Source organism: Neolamprologus multifasciatus, chromosome 2, assembly GCF_963576455.1.
Source record: "Neolamprologus multifasciatus chromosome 2, fNeoMul1.2, whole genome shotgun sequence".
NCBI classification, from domain to species: Eukaryota; Metazoa; Chordata; class Actinopteri; order Cichliformes; family Cichlidae; genus Neolamprologus; species Neolamprologus multifasciatus.
The window spans coordinates 23,937,359-23,951,274 of record NC_140440.1 but is presented as its reverse complement, the minus strand read 5'-3'; the positions used below and the strand labels follow the sequence as shown (position 1 = coordinate 23,951,274).

Sequence of the window (13,916 nt, the reverse complement as noted above, 5' to 3'; positions counted from 1 at the left end):
AAACACTCAAACGTATTACAGTTTGCTCAATAAAGACAATAAACAATAAAAATTCAATAAACATTATATATACCAATGGAAAGTGGGAGAAGACGTTTGCCCTAACTAAATATGGCGGCCCCTGGCTTCACCGCGAGAATATGCTTGCAGCCGCATACTCCATGCGGGAGTGAAGCCTCTTTGCCAGCAGTATGTTTAACCTTTGAACTCCTGAGTGTGCGAGTCCTCCGCCATATTGACTGTTGTCTTGACTGGAGGAGATAGAGAACATTTTGAGGTCCGAGAAGAAACGAAAGTGTGCTCTTAAAATCACCGAAACTGGTGCAAACTTGGTCAAAGCGTACTATAAACAAGGTCGTAATGGCAAGGAAGAAAAGCAAGCAGCAAGGGGTCGCCCAGAAGGAGCTTGTGCCTGGACAGCAGACCGCTCCGAAGAGCCCCGTCTCTCCCGGCGATGCAGCTGGCGGTGGCGGCGGAGATGCTGGGCTGGATAGGCTTCCCACTACCAAGGCGAACCAGGTAGCTAGCTGCGAGCCAAACGCTGCCTTTAAAATAGGCTAGCTAGCCTAGCTAGCACTAACCAGCTAATCCAAGCATCCTCCATTGTGCTTCTATTCTATCAGCTCAATCATGGAGAGGTGCAATTATATGCATCCGCTTGTTGGTGGGAAGCTATTTTAGTTGTAATTTAGCAGCGATGTATGTATACCTTTATGTCGTGTTAAGTGTAATTAAATAAATATTAAGCTCAACTTACCGAGTAGAATAGTTCCCACCAGACGCATTTTTAGGCACTGTGATCACCATTGCAGCCAGTCCCTTATACCGGACAGGTGACATTGTACCTCGGGCAGGGTCGTCCCATTTCCATCGCTTACAAGACTTCATCCGCCCAGCTAACGTTAGCCAAGCTATCATCTTCAGCTAGCGTGCTTCAAACGTGCTTGCTGCCTGCACTTGATACCCTCCACAGGACCTACTCAGCCAGCAGAGGCTAACCAGCTACTAGCTAATCAACCAGTTAATTAGCTTAAAAACTTGAAACATAACGGGTTATCAATTAGGGGAGCTGTCAGACTAGTTCGTATTAGTTTTTTGTCGTACCAGAATCAAGTATCAATCTGTAACAGGAGCTAATGTCAAAAAGTTTCAGTATAAGCAGTTAACTTGTGAGCTAATGATGCTTAGCTGAATCAGAAGTTTCTGTGATGTTGAGGGTAACCGCTTAAAATAAATAAATAAAATTTATCCATCTGCAGGCTGGAAAACTGTCTTATTAACAACCAGCTGATATTACACCTGGCCTGAGCTTTATAACCTGCAACCTGTCCGCTGCTGCTGGGACCTGTTAATTACGTTTTTATAACGCAAACTTAAGCCCCTACACGGATCGATCAACTTTTTTCCATAGAGCTTTTTAGTACTGTACCAAAAATAATTGAACTAAGTCCTATCATAACAGTGAATGTTCATTTTTATGTAAACTGTTATGGAGAAGCTCTATTCATGATTTATTGAGGTACCACACTATATAGGATATAGCCAACTGTACCGTCAAACTTGCAACACAGCACTTCTACAGTCATATGCACATGTTTTGATGTCTCTTGAAAGTTGCTTAATGAGCTCTGGCTTATATTTCTAATATGTTTGTAATCTGGTATTCTAGAAGTTTGTCCCTTTTGCAAAAGACATATAATTCCAATTGATCTTTAGTTTTTTCTCACCTGCTTTTTCCTGTTAAGGAGAACTTTTCCCTCATCTAAATCAAAGTCTAGGGACTGTGGGTGCAAGAGTATTGAATGAAATATCCCCCTACTGTAACGGTGAGAGAATGGTTGTGAATGTTATACACAAGGGTTAAAGATAGGTAATCCACCCTCATTGAACATTTAAACATTTATCTAGAAAAATCACCAAAACACCAAAGTTTCTTGACATTGATCGGTTTCATTTTGAGCTGACTGTGAATGTGTTTTGAATCGTTTCCCCCCAAACCATGAATTACAAGCATAATCAGTTTGCTTTTCAGGCTTTGATCTAGGGCACAAACCTTGATTGATTAAGCGTGGAGCATTGCAGAGAGTAAATCTACTACATAATTTTACTATGTGTTAAAGTTAACATGATGGTTAAATTATATTTATTTGTTATTTTTATTTGTTTTTGTGGTGCTACTTTTTGCTTTTTTTTTTTTTTTTTTTTTTTTCTTATGATGGTTCTGTCACACAATGCTTGCAAAAGGTCCAGCGAGGAAATAATTTGATCTTTGTCATTGCTTTTTAACACTTTGGTATTTATTGCGTGTACAGTATTATGAGCTTAATTAATATATGTTTTAGTCTGTGATATCTATTGCAATTATATGCATCAATCAGTCAACACATCTTATATATGGAACGCTTTCTTCTCTCTTTTTCTGCCTAGCCTATGCACACCTGCTGTCTCCTGTGCCATCGTGAATTTAAGGACTGGGGAGCGAGTTCTGTGAACGGGCTTCCCGGGGGCCATGGAACGAAGCTGGCCAACGCCGTGCCTGCGCTCTCCCAAGCTTTATTGCGGGAGGCGCCAGGGCGTAAGCTCGCTGATGCTGTGCCCTCACTATCTCAGTCCCTGCTGGGAGAGGTGCCTCTGTGGATCTGTCAGAGCTGCTGCAGGAGTGTAGAAGAGGAGGAGAAGCGGAGCACACAGGAGCAGCCAACACCGGTAAATAAAACAGGACTGATCTGGGTCACATGTCTGAGTACTTTTCAAAGCCTCTGTTTACTAATTTTTAGTTAAACTATGTTTCTTTATCCTACTGAGGTTACCTCATTATTAGTCATCATTTGTAACACTGTTTCTGCAAAATAAATCTCTCTAAATCTCACCTTTGTTGTTAGGGCTGTCAAAAGGTGCCAGAGGTCACTTATTTGTTCAAAAGAGCCACACAGGTTGGAACTATTTAAATATTACATCATGCCCACAAGAGGGCAAACCAATACCACAAATAAACCTGTTACTAAACATCTAAATACCTACAACTGACAAAATAAGCAAATATAATTATTAGATAAATTTTTACTGAATGAACCTTTGAGGTTCTGAGAGCTCTGCTTTCAGTAACATGGAACAACAAGGATCTTTTCCTCAGAATGAGTTGTGAAGATAATAAAACCATTAGGAAACTATGGCGTGAAGCTTTTATCTCTGGATTATTTGTTAATCAGTCAGGACAGTTAAGGTTCCACAGTCTTGGTCTTCTACAGACCAAAATCCCAAGTATTCCCAAATGGGACACCAAGTGTTGAATCGATCTTTCTGACTTGAGTTTGGTTGTCACCTCTATGGCATCCTTACTGTTGATCTGTTCCAAAACAAAACAGACCTAACCTAACCTGCCTGCTGTTACTGTTAGCAGTTTTGTACACATATAAAACAGTCTGAAACTCCAGGTAGAACTAAACAACCTTTAACAAGTAAAAAAACAAAACAAGAAATTTTTATGGCTTGAGACTATTTAGCTGATATCCACCCACTTATATTCCCTCATTATGTAGGCTAAACCAGTCACTTTTATCCTTTCTTGCACCTGCAGCAGTGTGAAGCACGCATCTACACCACACAGCTGTTCCAGCTTTGCCAACCAATATGCGCTTTTGCAGGTGGATTATGCTCCGTTAACCCTGCAGCAGCAGTAGGTCTAACAACTTCTCTGCTGGAAACCCAGCTTTGCACTCTGCAGTTCAGGAGACAGATACTAAGGGCGCTCCATCTCCCCCCCCCCCCCCCCCCCCCCCCCCCAGTTTTCTTGTAAATGTTCATTCATATTTAAAAAAGTTTGTTCATATCTGCTAGATATACAATTGTGATTAGAATTTTACATACACTCATCATGGGCATGAGGTCTAAATCTAGATCTAAGATTGTCTGCTTTAGATTTTCATTTTCGAGTTCTTTGGACTTTCCCATTGTTCTGAGTTTTGTTAAACAAATCCTTCTTATTTTGACAAAGGTAAAGTTGTAGTCAACTGTGATTAGTGATTACTAACGAGAAGTTAATAAGCCATGGCCTTGTCAAGCTAAAACACATTGTAGAAGCTTCAGCATTCACTCATTAAAAGATTTAAGTGAGTGTATGTATAATTTGACCATGTGTGGATTAGAGAAAATTTCAAAATAAATTAAAGCTGTGCACGAAGTTATTGTTTATGCACCCAATTACATCCTGGCAAAAGAACAGTTCAAATAAGTCATTAAAAAAACCCAGAATTACCATGTAATTCATGTCTAGGATGAGTTTATATGAACCTCTAACCATAACTGTGATCAGAAAGGCACTTTGAGAGCACAAGGTCCACCAAGGTCAACGATTCTTCTGGTGTTTTTTTCCCAATGTGACAGAAACAAGCCTGCAATGAAGGAAAGTAATTGTCTGCTTTGGTTTTTCTGTAATCTCTGCTGTATATGTAAGACAGAAGCAGCCATTAAGCTTTCTTTGTTAGTTATTTTTCTAAATAATTTACATGGAATGCATTTTTTTAACTTAATATATCACAATACTTCAGCTGGACTGCTGATGAGTGTCGTGGTCATGACGTTTTGCTGGCATGTGGGTTAAATGTTAAAAGTTTCAAAATGAGAACAGCAGGCAGAGTTGCAAAAAAGTGACTTATGGTGACTTAAAGCATTCTTTAATATGTGGGTTTTTTTTCTTAAGTATTAAAGCAAAACACGTAAGTAAAATGATTTTCATTGCTTCTCTGCAAGTTAGTTGCAGCTGCTACCAAACTGCAAGACACTGTTTGCAGCCACATGATTTATACTGGGGTGTTTTCTTTTTGTTTGTTTATTTATTTAGGTACCGTTGTCACACTCTTCCTCCTGTAAGTCCCAGAGCTGTGGGAACGGTTACCCAGAGCAAAGTACTGTGGACTGGGACCCGAGTTCTTTCCTGTCGGCTCACAAACTGTCGGGTCTCTGGAACTCTGCCCACACCAATGGAGGGGAACACTGCAACCACAGCACTTCTTCACACTCACAACAAGGTCTGTCGTCACAGAGTAAAAGAAAAGCATGCAGCGACTGACAATAAATGCTGAAAACATCACCATCCTGAATTTCAGGCTGTGTTGCAAGCTTCAGTTTTGGCAAATGGACAGAATTTTGGTTAGATTTAGTTCCTTGGCTGTTTTAGCAATACTGTGTGTGAGGTTCGTTTTAGGTCACTTTGTTCAGCTGTTAATCGAAATGATCATAGAAGAACTTAAATGCACGATGTAAAAGATTACACTCATTAAAAGTCAGCATTATAGGACGTGCAGTAATGTTTTAATGTTAAAAAATGTAAAGACTGTGAAATTATTTTTAAAATACAGTTGCCTGTGAAGGTCATCATTTATACAATGTTGAGAAGGAAATCATGGGTACTATTTAGTTTGTGTAACAACAAGAGAGAGGAAAGATGTATGGAATGAAAACAGGGTTATACAGCTCGATGGCTCAGCAGTAGGAAAGACTGATGGTGGGATTAACAACAGCTAAAGCAAAGTAAATGAATAGAAAGTTATAAATATGTTTGTAGAAAAAGCAGTTGGAAGACACTTCATCGATAGAAAGTGAAGGTATTCAGGCCACATGTCAGAGGAATGGCTCATTCTTAAGGATTTCATCTATTATGTGCAAAGTATATAGTTTTCTTTTTAATGAATTACTTACATCTTTTGGGTAATATTATAGTAATGTTATATCAGCGTCAGTCACAAATCCAAAGTGAAAGAGTTATGCTGGCAAAACTCCACTTCAGGTTAATCATATTGATTAGTCAGAAAGAAGCATTTATTATTAGACCTCACAGTCCAAAACTCAAGAGTTAATCCTGGAACATGTCGTCATGGATTAATGCATCATCACGCATACATTGAGATTCTTCAGCAAAACATGACAGGTAGACCACGCTGCTTGGCTCCCATAACATTTTTTATTTTGCTTTTAATGGAAAGCAAACATCCATCATAGCTCATTTTTACTTCATTTCATTAGCACTTACACACTTGCAAGCACCTTGCCTGTTTTATTTCAAAGTAGAAATATGCATTGTATAGCATTTTAACTCAAGTGTATAAACAGAATGAAACACAAGTTATTAATCAGGCTTTATACAGTTTTTACATTTCTGTTCCCGAGAAGAATGCAAAATATTTAGTTAGGAAATATCGCATTTATATTTTTACACAAAAAAATCCCCAAATCTGAATATAAGAAATCAAGAGAGGAAGGTGCATGGTGATTTTTGATTGGATAAATCTTACTTAATTGTAAGAAACTGTTTAATGATACTCATTTGCAAACACAGTACAAGTGTGTTAACTACATTGTTTAAACAACAGGATAAATAAAAGAGTTTCATACTGTGAACTGGGTGTATGATGATCAGCAGGAACAAATATTTCATTCATTTCAGTTTATTTATTTATTTATTTTTTAATTCCTTAGTAAGGGCAAGACTTCAGAATAACAGACAGAAACTCCGCAATTCCCCATTGCGCAAGTGCTTGGTGAAGTGTAACGTCACAGTAATGCAACAGTGAACCGCACTGAACAGCAAGTTTCTCCTTAAACATGCATAAAAATCCAAGGATGCACGTGCAGAGACTTGTGCACGTGACACAAGTCACAGACTTTAATGTTTATTCAGTTATATTGACATCAACAAACTTTGAGAGTCAGCCTCGCTTCCGAACTGGATTAATCCTCGATTTTAAAGTTCTAACGCTGCGAGTTATGCACAATTCACAGGAAGTCTCATTAACTGTTTTTAAAGTTCCCATTTCACATGATGAATGATGCATTCAGTGGGAATGGATCATTAGGCTGTGATTTATTACTTAGACCTGACAAACAACTAAGATGACTTTGTTTTTGTCTGATTTCTCACTTTTCTTTGCTCCCTTCAAAACCCTTTCCCTGCTGCGTAAATGTGATTGAATTTCTAGTTAAATATTTGGATAGTTCATGGCACCAAATGGCATTTAAAGAGGAGTAAGTGAAAGACTAGTTAAATGATCCATGCCCTTTGTGAAGGCAGCTGTTTCCTTTTAAAATAGACTGGTATGTTTTCCTTAAATTAATTAAGAAAGAATGAAGCTGCAGGAGAGGTGTTTAGCTGTGAAATACGCTACCAGCATCCTAATTGGCATCCCAATTATATTTCGCTGTATATAGCAAAAAATGTTTAAGCAGACATTATGTTACGCGGATTTGTAACTTCTCCTGGCAAGTGTGTGTGATTACCAGTAAGAGGTGCAGTCAGTTTTGCACAGCAGAAATAAGCATGTTAAATAAATTATTAAAATGTAGTGCTGTCTTGATGTTATTTTAGCTAGCAGAAAGGGATTTATGCTTCGGGACTGAAATGTTTTACATAGCTGTTTTCCTTTTTAATGTCAAAACATGTCCCCAAAGAAAAGAGAGTTATTTTTTAAAACACAAACTGCCCATAGGTGGTAAAAACTCATTCATATTTTTCCCATGGTGAAAGTTAAAAGCACTGTTCCCCTTTATTTGTAACGGTCTTTTTTTTAATGTCTGCAGGTATAACAGGAGTTTCAACCTGTCACGAGAAAAGAGGACTTAATGAAGCGCCAGGGAAATCGGCTAAAACGTCAGGGAACAAAGTATGTCCCTACAGTCACCCATCAGCCCAGAATTCCAGTGGATCCTCTGCTGGGAACGCACTCTCTACCTCAGCAGACCTTTGTAAGACCACTCCCAAGCACTTCAAGACCATGTGCCGTCGACCAACGCCACCAGGTAATTATTCTTCAACGAGTTCAGGAGCTTTTATTAAAGCCAGCAAAGAAGAAAACTCAAGTTTCAAATCAAAATGTGCAGCATTTAAGTTAAGAGTGTGTAATAGGCATCCAAATCGAATGATTTAAGTTTAACAAGATATTTTTATTTTAATTGTTTCTTTATTTTTTTAATAGAAACACCTAATTATATATTACTGTAGAAAACACAGTAACTTGTTCTTTCAGACTTTGCAAGCCTGTAGTTGTATTTTGCTCTGAGCTCATCTTTGAAGTGAACTTTAATAGGATACTTTAGCTTACAGTCAAAAGATTAGTGGTAAGTGGACCTGAAAATTAACTGATGTACTTTAGAAAGAGATGATTCTGTTTGTGTGACCTGTTACTCATATTCATGGTTTGTTATTGTCCAGGTGAAGCCTTCCACCCCAGTGATCACCATCAACATACAGACTTATCGGTACCCCCCAACAGTCCCACTGGCCTGTCTTCCCAGCATTCCTCTCTCCTACCCGCAAAGCCGAACTCTGGGCAGCACGGCCATGTGACCTCCTCCTGTGGCACTGGCGTCGCAGCGCACGCACCATTCTCCCCTCTGGTACCAAACCTCCACGGCCCCGCAGCCAAAATGAATTCTCTGAGCCCAGATAGCCCAACATCTGTCCATAAACCCAGCCTGTGCAAAAACTCCCACATTCCCGCTGTGAACGCACAACACAGCAAACTGGGCACGTCTGTTGTGGGTTGTAACCACTCCTGTAATGGGCACAATCCGGGAACAGTAGCCACCTCCAATGTAGGTCATGTAACACCTGGGGCATGCAGGTGAGTTTTAATAATCAGCCTTGTTTTTTGTCACTTATTTAGCTGTGTTTATTCAGAGAACAATTATATCCTAAGGGTTTATCATTCTTTTTTTGTAGGGATCAAGCATGTAAGGGGCACAAGGTGACTAATGGGACGTTATGCCACCCTTCGTCTGAGCTGGAGGAGGGTGAGGATGAAGACAGCAGCTCTGAGAGGAGCTCCTGCGCCTCTTCTTCCACAAATCAGAAAGACGGGAAGTACTGCGACTGCTGCTACTGCGAGTTCTTTGGACACAATGCGGTACGGTTTGATCGACCACTTTAAAAGTTTTGCTAACAAAGAGGTATGCTTTTTCATTTATCAAATGTGACTCTGTGAGAAGATCTCAGTATTGTGAAATATTATTTGCTCACAGCCTCCAGCTGCACCGACCAGCCGAAACTACGCCGAGATCCGAGAGAAGCTTCGCTCACGACTGACACGGCGTAAAGAGGAGCAGCGCCAAGATTCAGAACTGACAGTGGCTGGTGCCATCGACAACCGGGACGTGGACGAGCTGCTAGACTTTATAAACAGTTCTGAGCCCAAACCTGTCAACAGTGCCAAGGCTGCCAAAAGGGCTCGACACAAACAAAAGAAAAAGGTGTGGTAATTTTATTGAATGTGTGTTGTTTTCTGTTTTTCAGTTATAGTTCAGTCATGTTTATTTACGTCTAAAGCTGAGATTATTTGGCGAACTTTAATATTTAGCATGGAATCTATTAGATCCATGTCAATAACATTTCCTCTTATTGAATAGGAAAGGTTAACTAGACACTAGCAGCCCAATAATAGAGACTTCAGATGAGATTTCAGTGCAAACAGCAGGAGAAATCTGCAAACACTTACACTGGATTAGTTACATGCTAATCCTGTGTAATCTCATGGGTAGGTGGGCCTCATTAATTATATGTGGGAGGAAGAAGTGATGAAAAGCACATTGCAAAGAAGTAAGTGCAAATTCATGGAGAAGCAAATGATGGAAAATTTCCTCTTAGATAGCATCAAAGACAGTTCGATTTATTGAAAATATTTTAAATTTAGATGAGACACTGCAGCTAAAAATTTTGAAATGACCAGGATCTTTGCATATTCATAAAATGTGGTCTGATCCTTCTCTCAGTCAATAGACAAAATCAGTTTGATTAAACTAAATCCACACAATGTACTTGTTTTGTGGAGCAGGGAATGATGAGGTAGATTTTGGACTGTCACTTGCTACCAAACTTTCATTATTTCTGGGACATATTAATTGAACATGCACCATCTCAGCAGGGTTAATTTGAGGACTCTGATTTTTTCCAAAAAACTGTCTTCTTTTTCAACCATTCGTTGGTTTATATAAATATGCGCAATGTTTCATTGTCTTGTTGTATTGCTTAACCTCTCCTAAATGTCAAAGAATGGTCTGCCTCTGTTTGTTGCCCTTACTGTTGATTGAGTAATTCCAGCAAAACTCTAGATATAGTTTTTAGCCTTTTCTAGCATTGTACATTACTGTAATTCTTCCTTTTCCCTCCTAAGACCCGAACTCTTCCACAGCATGCATTTTTAATTTCTCTTTGATATTTGGGCTGATTGGGACCTGATGAATGTAAAAACAAAGAATTACCGGATTTTTTTTTTTAACCTGATTTTTGTTTCTAAGAAAAATGAGAGCCACATATGAGGATATTCGTTTAAAATTTCAATAGAACAGTGGCAGTATAATGTTCTCGTAAGTGGATATCAGGCCCTTGTAGAGCAAAATTGAGTATTTTGGTCTAAATAACCCAAAATGTGATGTCCACATATGTGGACACCAGGTCCTAGGAGGTTAAGGTCTTGTTAAAAGGTCACTGTGGTTGATAACCAGACTTTGTATGCCTTTATTTACCATTAGTAGCACTTGTACAACCCATGCTTACAATCTCCCCTCCTTAATTAGAACCGTTGAGTCTTATCTTTTCAAGAACTCATTAGCACAAAGGTCCATTGACTTTTTTTCAGACTGAACTGAGAATTACTCAGCGTCTTCTATGAAGACATAAATGCTACTTCTTTTTGTGTTTTTCTGTTGTTGTGACTTGGGTGAGATAAGACAGCCTCTGTGAGTAATTAAGTATTCTTGCAACTGTAAGTGACAATATAATAACAGATTACAGATATTTGATTTCAGGCTTGGGTATTTTCTAATACTCAGTCCTTTAGATACATTTTGGTCAGTATCAACAAAGTCCTTTAGGGTATATATTTTAACTTTATGCAAGTGTTCAGTACAGAGTCCTTGTGTCTCTGTGAGTACCGTTTTCACTTTCTTACCTGTACCATGTCTGTTGTAGGAAAAAGCTCAGCAGGGCAACACGGGCGCTGCAGGCAGTGACCCCCACTCCAATCCATCTGAGCCTGTCGACGAGCCCATCCCTGATGGTTCTGAAGCCAGTCGATTGCTAGACTGGCCTCAGCTGGAACTTGAACGCGTTAATAGTTTTCTCACAAGTCGGCTAGAAGAGATTAAAAACACCATCAAAGACTCAATCCGGGCATCGTTTAGTATGTACGACCTCAATCTGGATGTCAATGACTTCCCAAAGAAAGCAGCCACGTTGGAGGGAAACCATTTACTGTCCCATCTGAATGGTTCCTCTGACTTGCAGCAGATAGACCTTGACCTCTCGCCTCTTTCGCTGGGAACCTTTAAAAGCCACCTGGACCTGGTTAACGGATGGGAGGACACAAACATTGTCTCATCTTCTAATAGCACCACCAGCACCACCACTGCATCAGGGGTCAGTGCAACAACAAAGGACATCCAGCGGTTGCACAGTACCCCTAGTCTCTCTAAGCTCATAAGAGTTCGCTCACCAGAAAGATGCACTTCCACTGGATCTGACAATTTACCACAGGTGCCAGCTCAAGCAACAGCTAAATCAAAAGAGGACGCCTCTGATCTTAAGAACACAACTGTTGGGAGCAATGGTGCAAAGTCGAAAAAGAATAAAAAGCAGAGACAGGAGCAGTCTGCGTCAGAGCAAAATTCCAACAAACCAACCAAAGCCGGCTCTGGTAACGAGGCACAGAAAACCAATGAGTCTAAAGAAACAGCATCTAGTGGCTCAAAGTCTGGAAACAAACAGCCCCAGCTTATCGCAGACCACCAGAAAAATGGGCCTAAGAAATCTGAAGAGAGCAGACCATCCAAACATGCAACAAATGGAGCAAACGGTGGCCCCTTGAGTGCACAAAGGGGGAAAAGCGACCCAGAGACACGAGGAGGCCGGTGTGAGCAGGATTCAGAGAGCAGAACACAACCCGCTATTCCAGCGAATGGACAACAACAGCAACAGTCCAAGGGGAAAAATAAGAAGAGTAAGAACAAGGGTGAAAAATCCAACAGTGCAATTGGTATGGAATAGTAACTGTAATTGCATGCTTAATCATTACTGTTTTTTTAAATTATCTTGATGTTCAATTCTTTATTTTTATACTGTAGATGATGTATTTCTCCCTAAAGATGTGGATGCAACAGAAATGGATGAGATCGATCGGGAAGTGGAATATTTCAAACGGTAAGCTCATCACAATAAATGTCCAGATACGTGGAGGGTTTTTTTTATATATTTGAGCTCAGCTGTTATATTTACATGACCTTTTCCCCTCTCTTGTTTGTCTTTTGTTCCCTGTAGGTTTTGCCTGGATTCTGCAAAGCAAACTCGCCAGAAGGTCGCAGTGAATTGGTCCAACTTTAGCCTCAAAAAGGTTTCTTCCAATGCAGCTCAATAACTTGAACGAGTGCCAGAAAAAAAAACTTCCCACCACAAACTCTTTCGGTAGAGCGCTATTTGGCCCAAGGCCATCTCTCATTCCCAGTTTTCTTCTCTTCCATACTAAGCCAAGGGACCCTGGTTCAAAATCATACTCTCCATTCAGAAGACTGAAACGTGTGGCTAACAAAGCCAGGGATCATACTCAAAGCCAACTCTACCCTCTGCTACTATTTGCAATGTTCACTAAGTAAGAGATGCAAAAGTGGAAAAAAAAAGTCTGTTGAATCAACTGCATCCATGTGCTTAAGTATGTAGTATGTAATCAGTTACCGTACATTAAATAAATGTTTTGATCACAAATCTGAGACATTTTAACGTCGTTAAACGTCTGAATTCCACTTGATTGAATTTGGTGCTCATCCATTACGTCCTACATTTTTATTTTCCAATCCACTCCACCAGTCGAAATAGACACTAGAGGCCATGTGTCTTATAAACACTCGTACCAGTCTTCTCTTCTTGGAGCAGAGGAAACAGTTACATTATATTACTAGCAGAGAAGCCGCAGTACCTCTGCTGGTTGCTCACAGTTTTGAATTGGAATAATGTTTAATGGTAATTTTAAAGAAAATCAATAACCAAAAAGTGACAATGCATGATTTTTCTGCCAACCTGTTTTATTATGAAATGAATGTTTGGCAGTTGGTACACCAGCAACACTAAAATGTTTTAAAATAAATTTCTGTTAAATGTATTATTTGGCCAACAGAATGCATCCAAAAAACAAATCCAGTTAAGTATCCCTGCAGATACATCCCCATGCATGACGTGCATGAAAGAAAAATCTAAACACTGTCCCAAAATTCAGTGTCTGTCGCTTCAGTGTCAGTCCTCCTGTGATGTTAGTCTTGAACAATTATCTCTTATAAGTAATATCCAGTATACACTCTGTATGTGTATATCTTTAAAAGGACACCCTTGAACACGGTTTCTCAAACACTTTTTTTACCCTTCTGAATCCCAGCAGTAACAGTACACCAGTGTGAAATGTTCATTCTGCCACTGGAACAAAACACCTTGTTTGTTGTACATACTGAATGAATAATTTTTGCCAACTTGAGCCCTAGTCATGGGTTGTGTCTGGGATGCATTTTCCAACCATATTACTCACTTTCCCTTTACTGTGACCTCGATGGCACCCTCCACCTCAGCTAACCCAGTGAGACCCCAATCTTGATCTATGTTACAATGGCAAATATCACAAAGGAGACCTTTGGTTTTGACACCGGCCTTGAGTTTCACATCAGTATCAATGTTTTAGCTGATGGCTTTCATTGAAATGAATGATGTTTTGTTTTTTTCCTGAATCTGTGCTGAGATTTTGTTTTAATATAATATCTCTGATGCTTTCCAGGTTATATTCAATTAGAGAAGATTATCTTAATGTTTCGAATGTAGATTTATACTATACCAGTAATAGCCAAGTGTATGTTGGCTTGTTTCTTCTTTTTTTTTTAAAGAAAAAAAATCACTT

General features: G+C 39.5%; 1 protein-coding gene across 1 annotated transcript; it reads left to right on the top strand.

The window, feature by feature from the left end:
- The first annotated feature begins 210 nt into the window (after positions 1-210).
- On the top strand, positions 211-13,896 carry fam193b (family with sequence similarity 193 member B). The gene is made up of 10 exons (XM_085180386.1): positions 211-519; positions 2,428-2,706; positions 4,841-5,027; positions 7,573-7,791; positions 8,204-8,615; positions 8,714-8,897; positions 9,013-9,240; positions 10,958-12,020; positions 12,109-12,184; positions 12,302-13,896. The coding sequence occupies exons 1-10, from the start codon at positions 361-363 to the stop codon at positions 12,396-12,398; spliced, it is 2,904 nt and encodes a 967-aa protein (XP_085036512.1). The 5' UTR covers positions 211-360; the 3' UTR covers positions 12,399-13,896.
- The last annotated feature ends 20 nt before the right edge of the window (positions 13,897-13,916 follow it).

Excerpts from the sequence above, each read along its gene's own strand:
- fam193b (XM_085180386.1), top strand. The coding sequence starts at position 361 with ATGGCAAGGAAGAAAAGCAAGCAGCAAGGGGTCGCCCAGAAGGAGCTT. Across the intron at positions 2,707-4,840 it reads CACAGGAGCAGCCAACACCG|GTACCGTTGTCACACTCTTC; the intron begins GTAAATAAAACA and ends TTATTTATTTAG. Across the intron at positions 12,185-12,301 it reads GAAGTGGAATATTTCAAACG|GTTTTGCCTGGATTCTGCAA; the intron begins GTAAGCTCATCA and ends TGTTCCCTGTAG.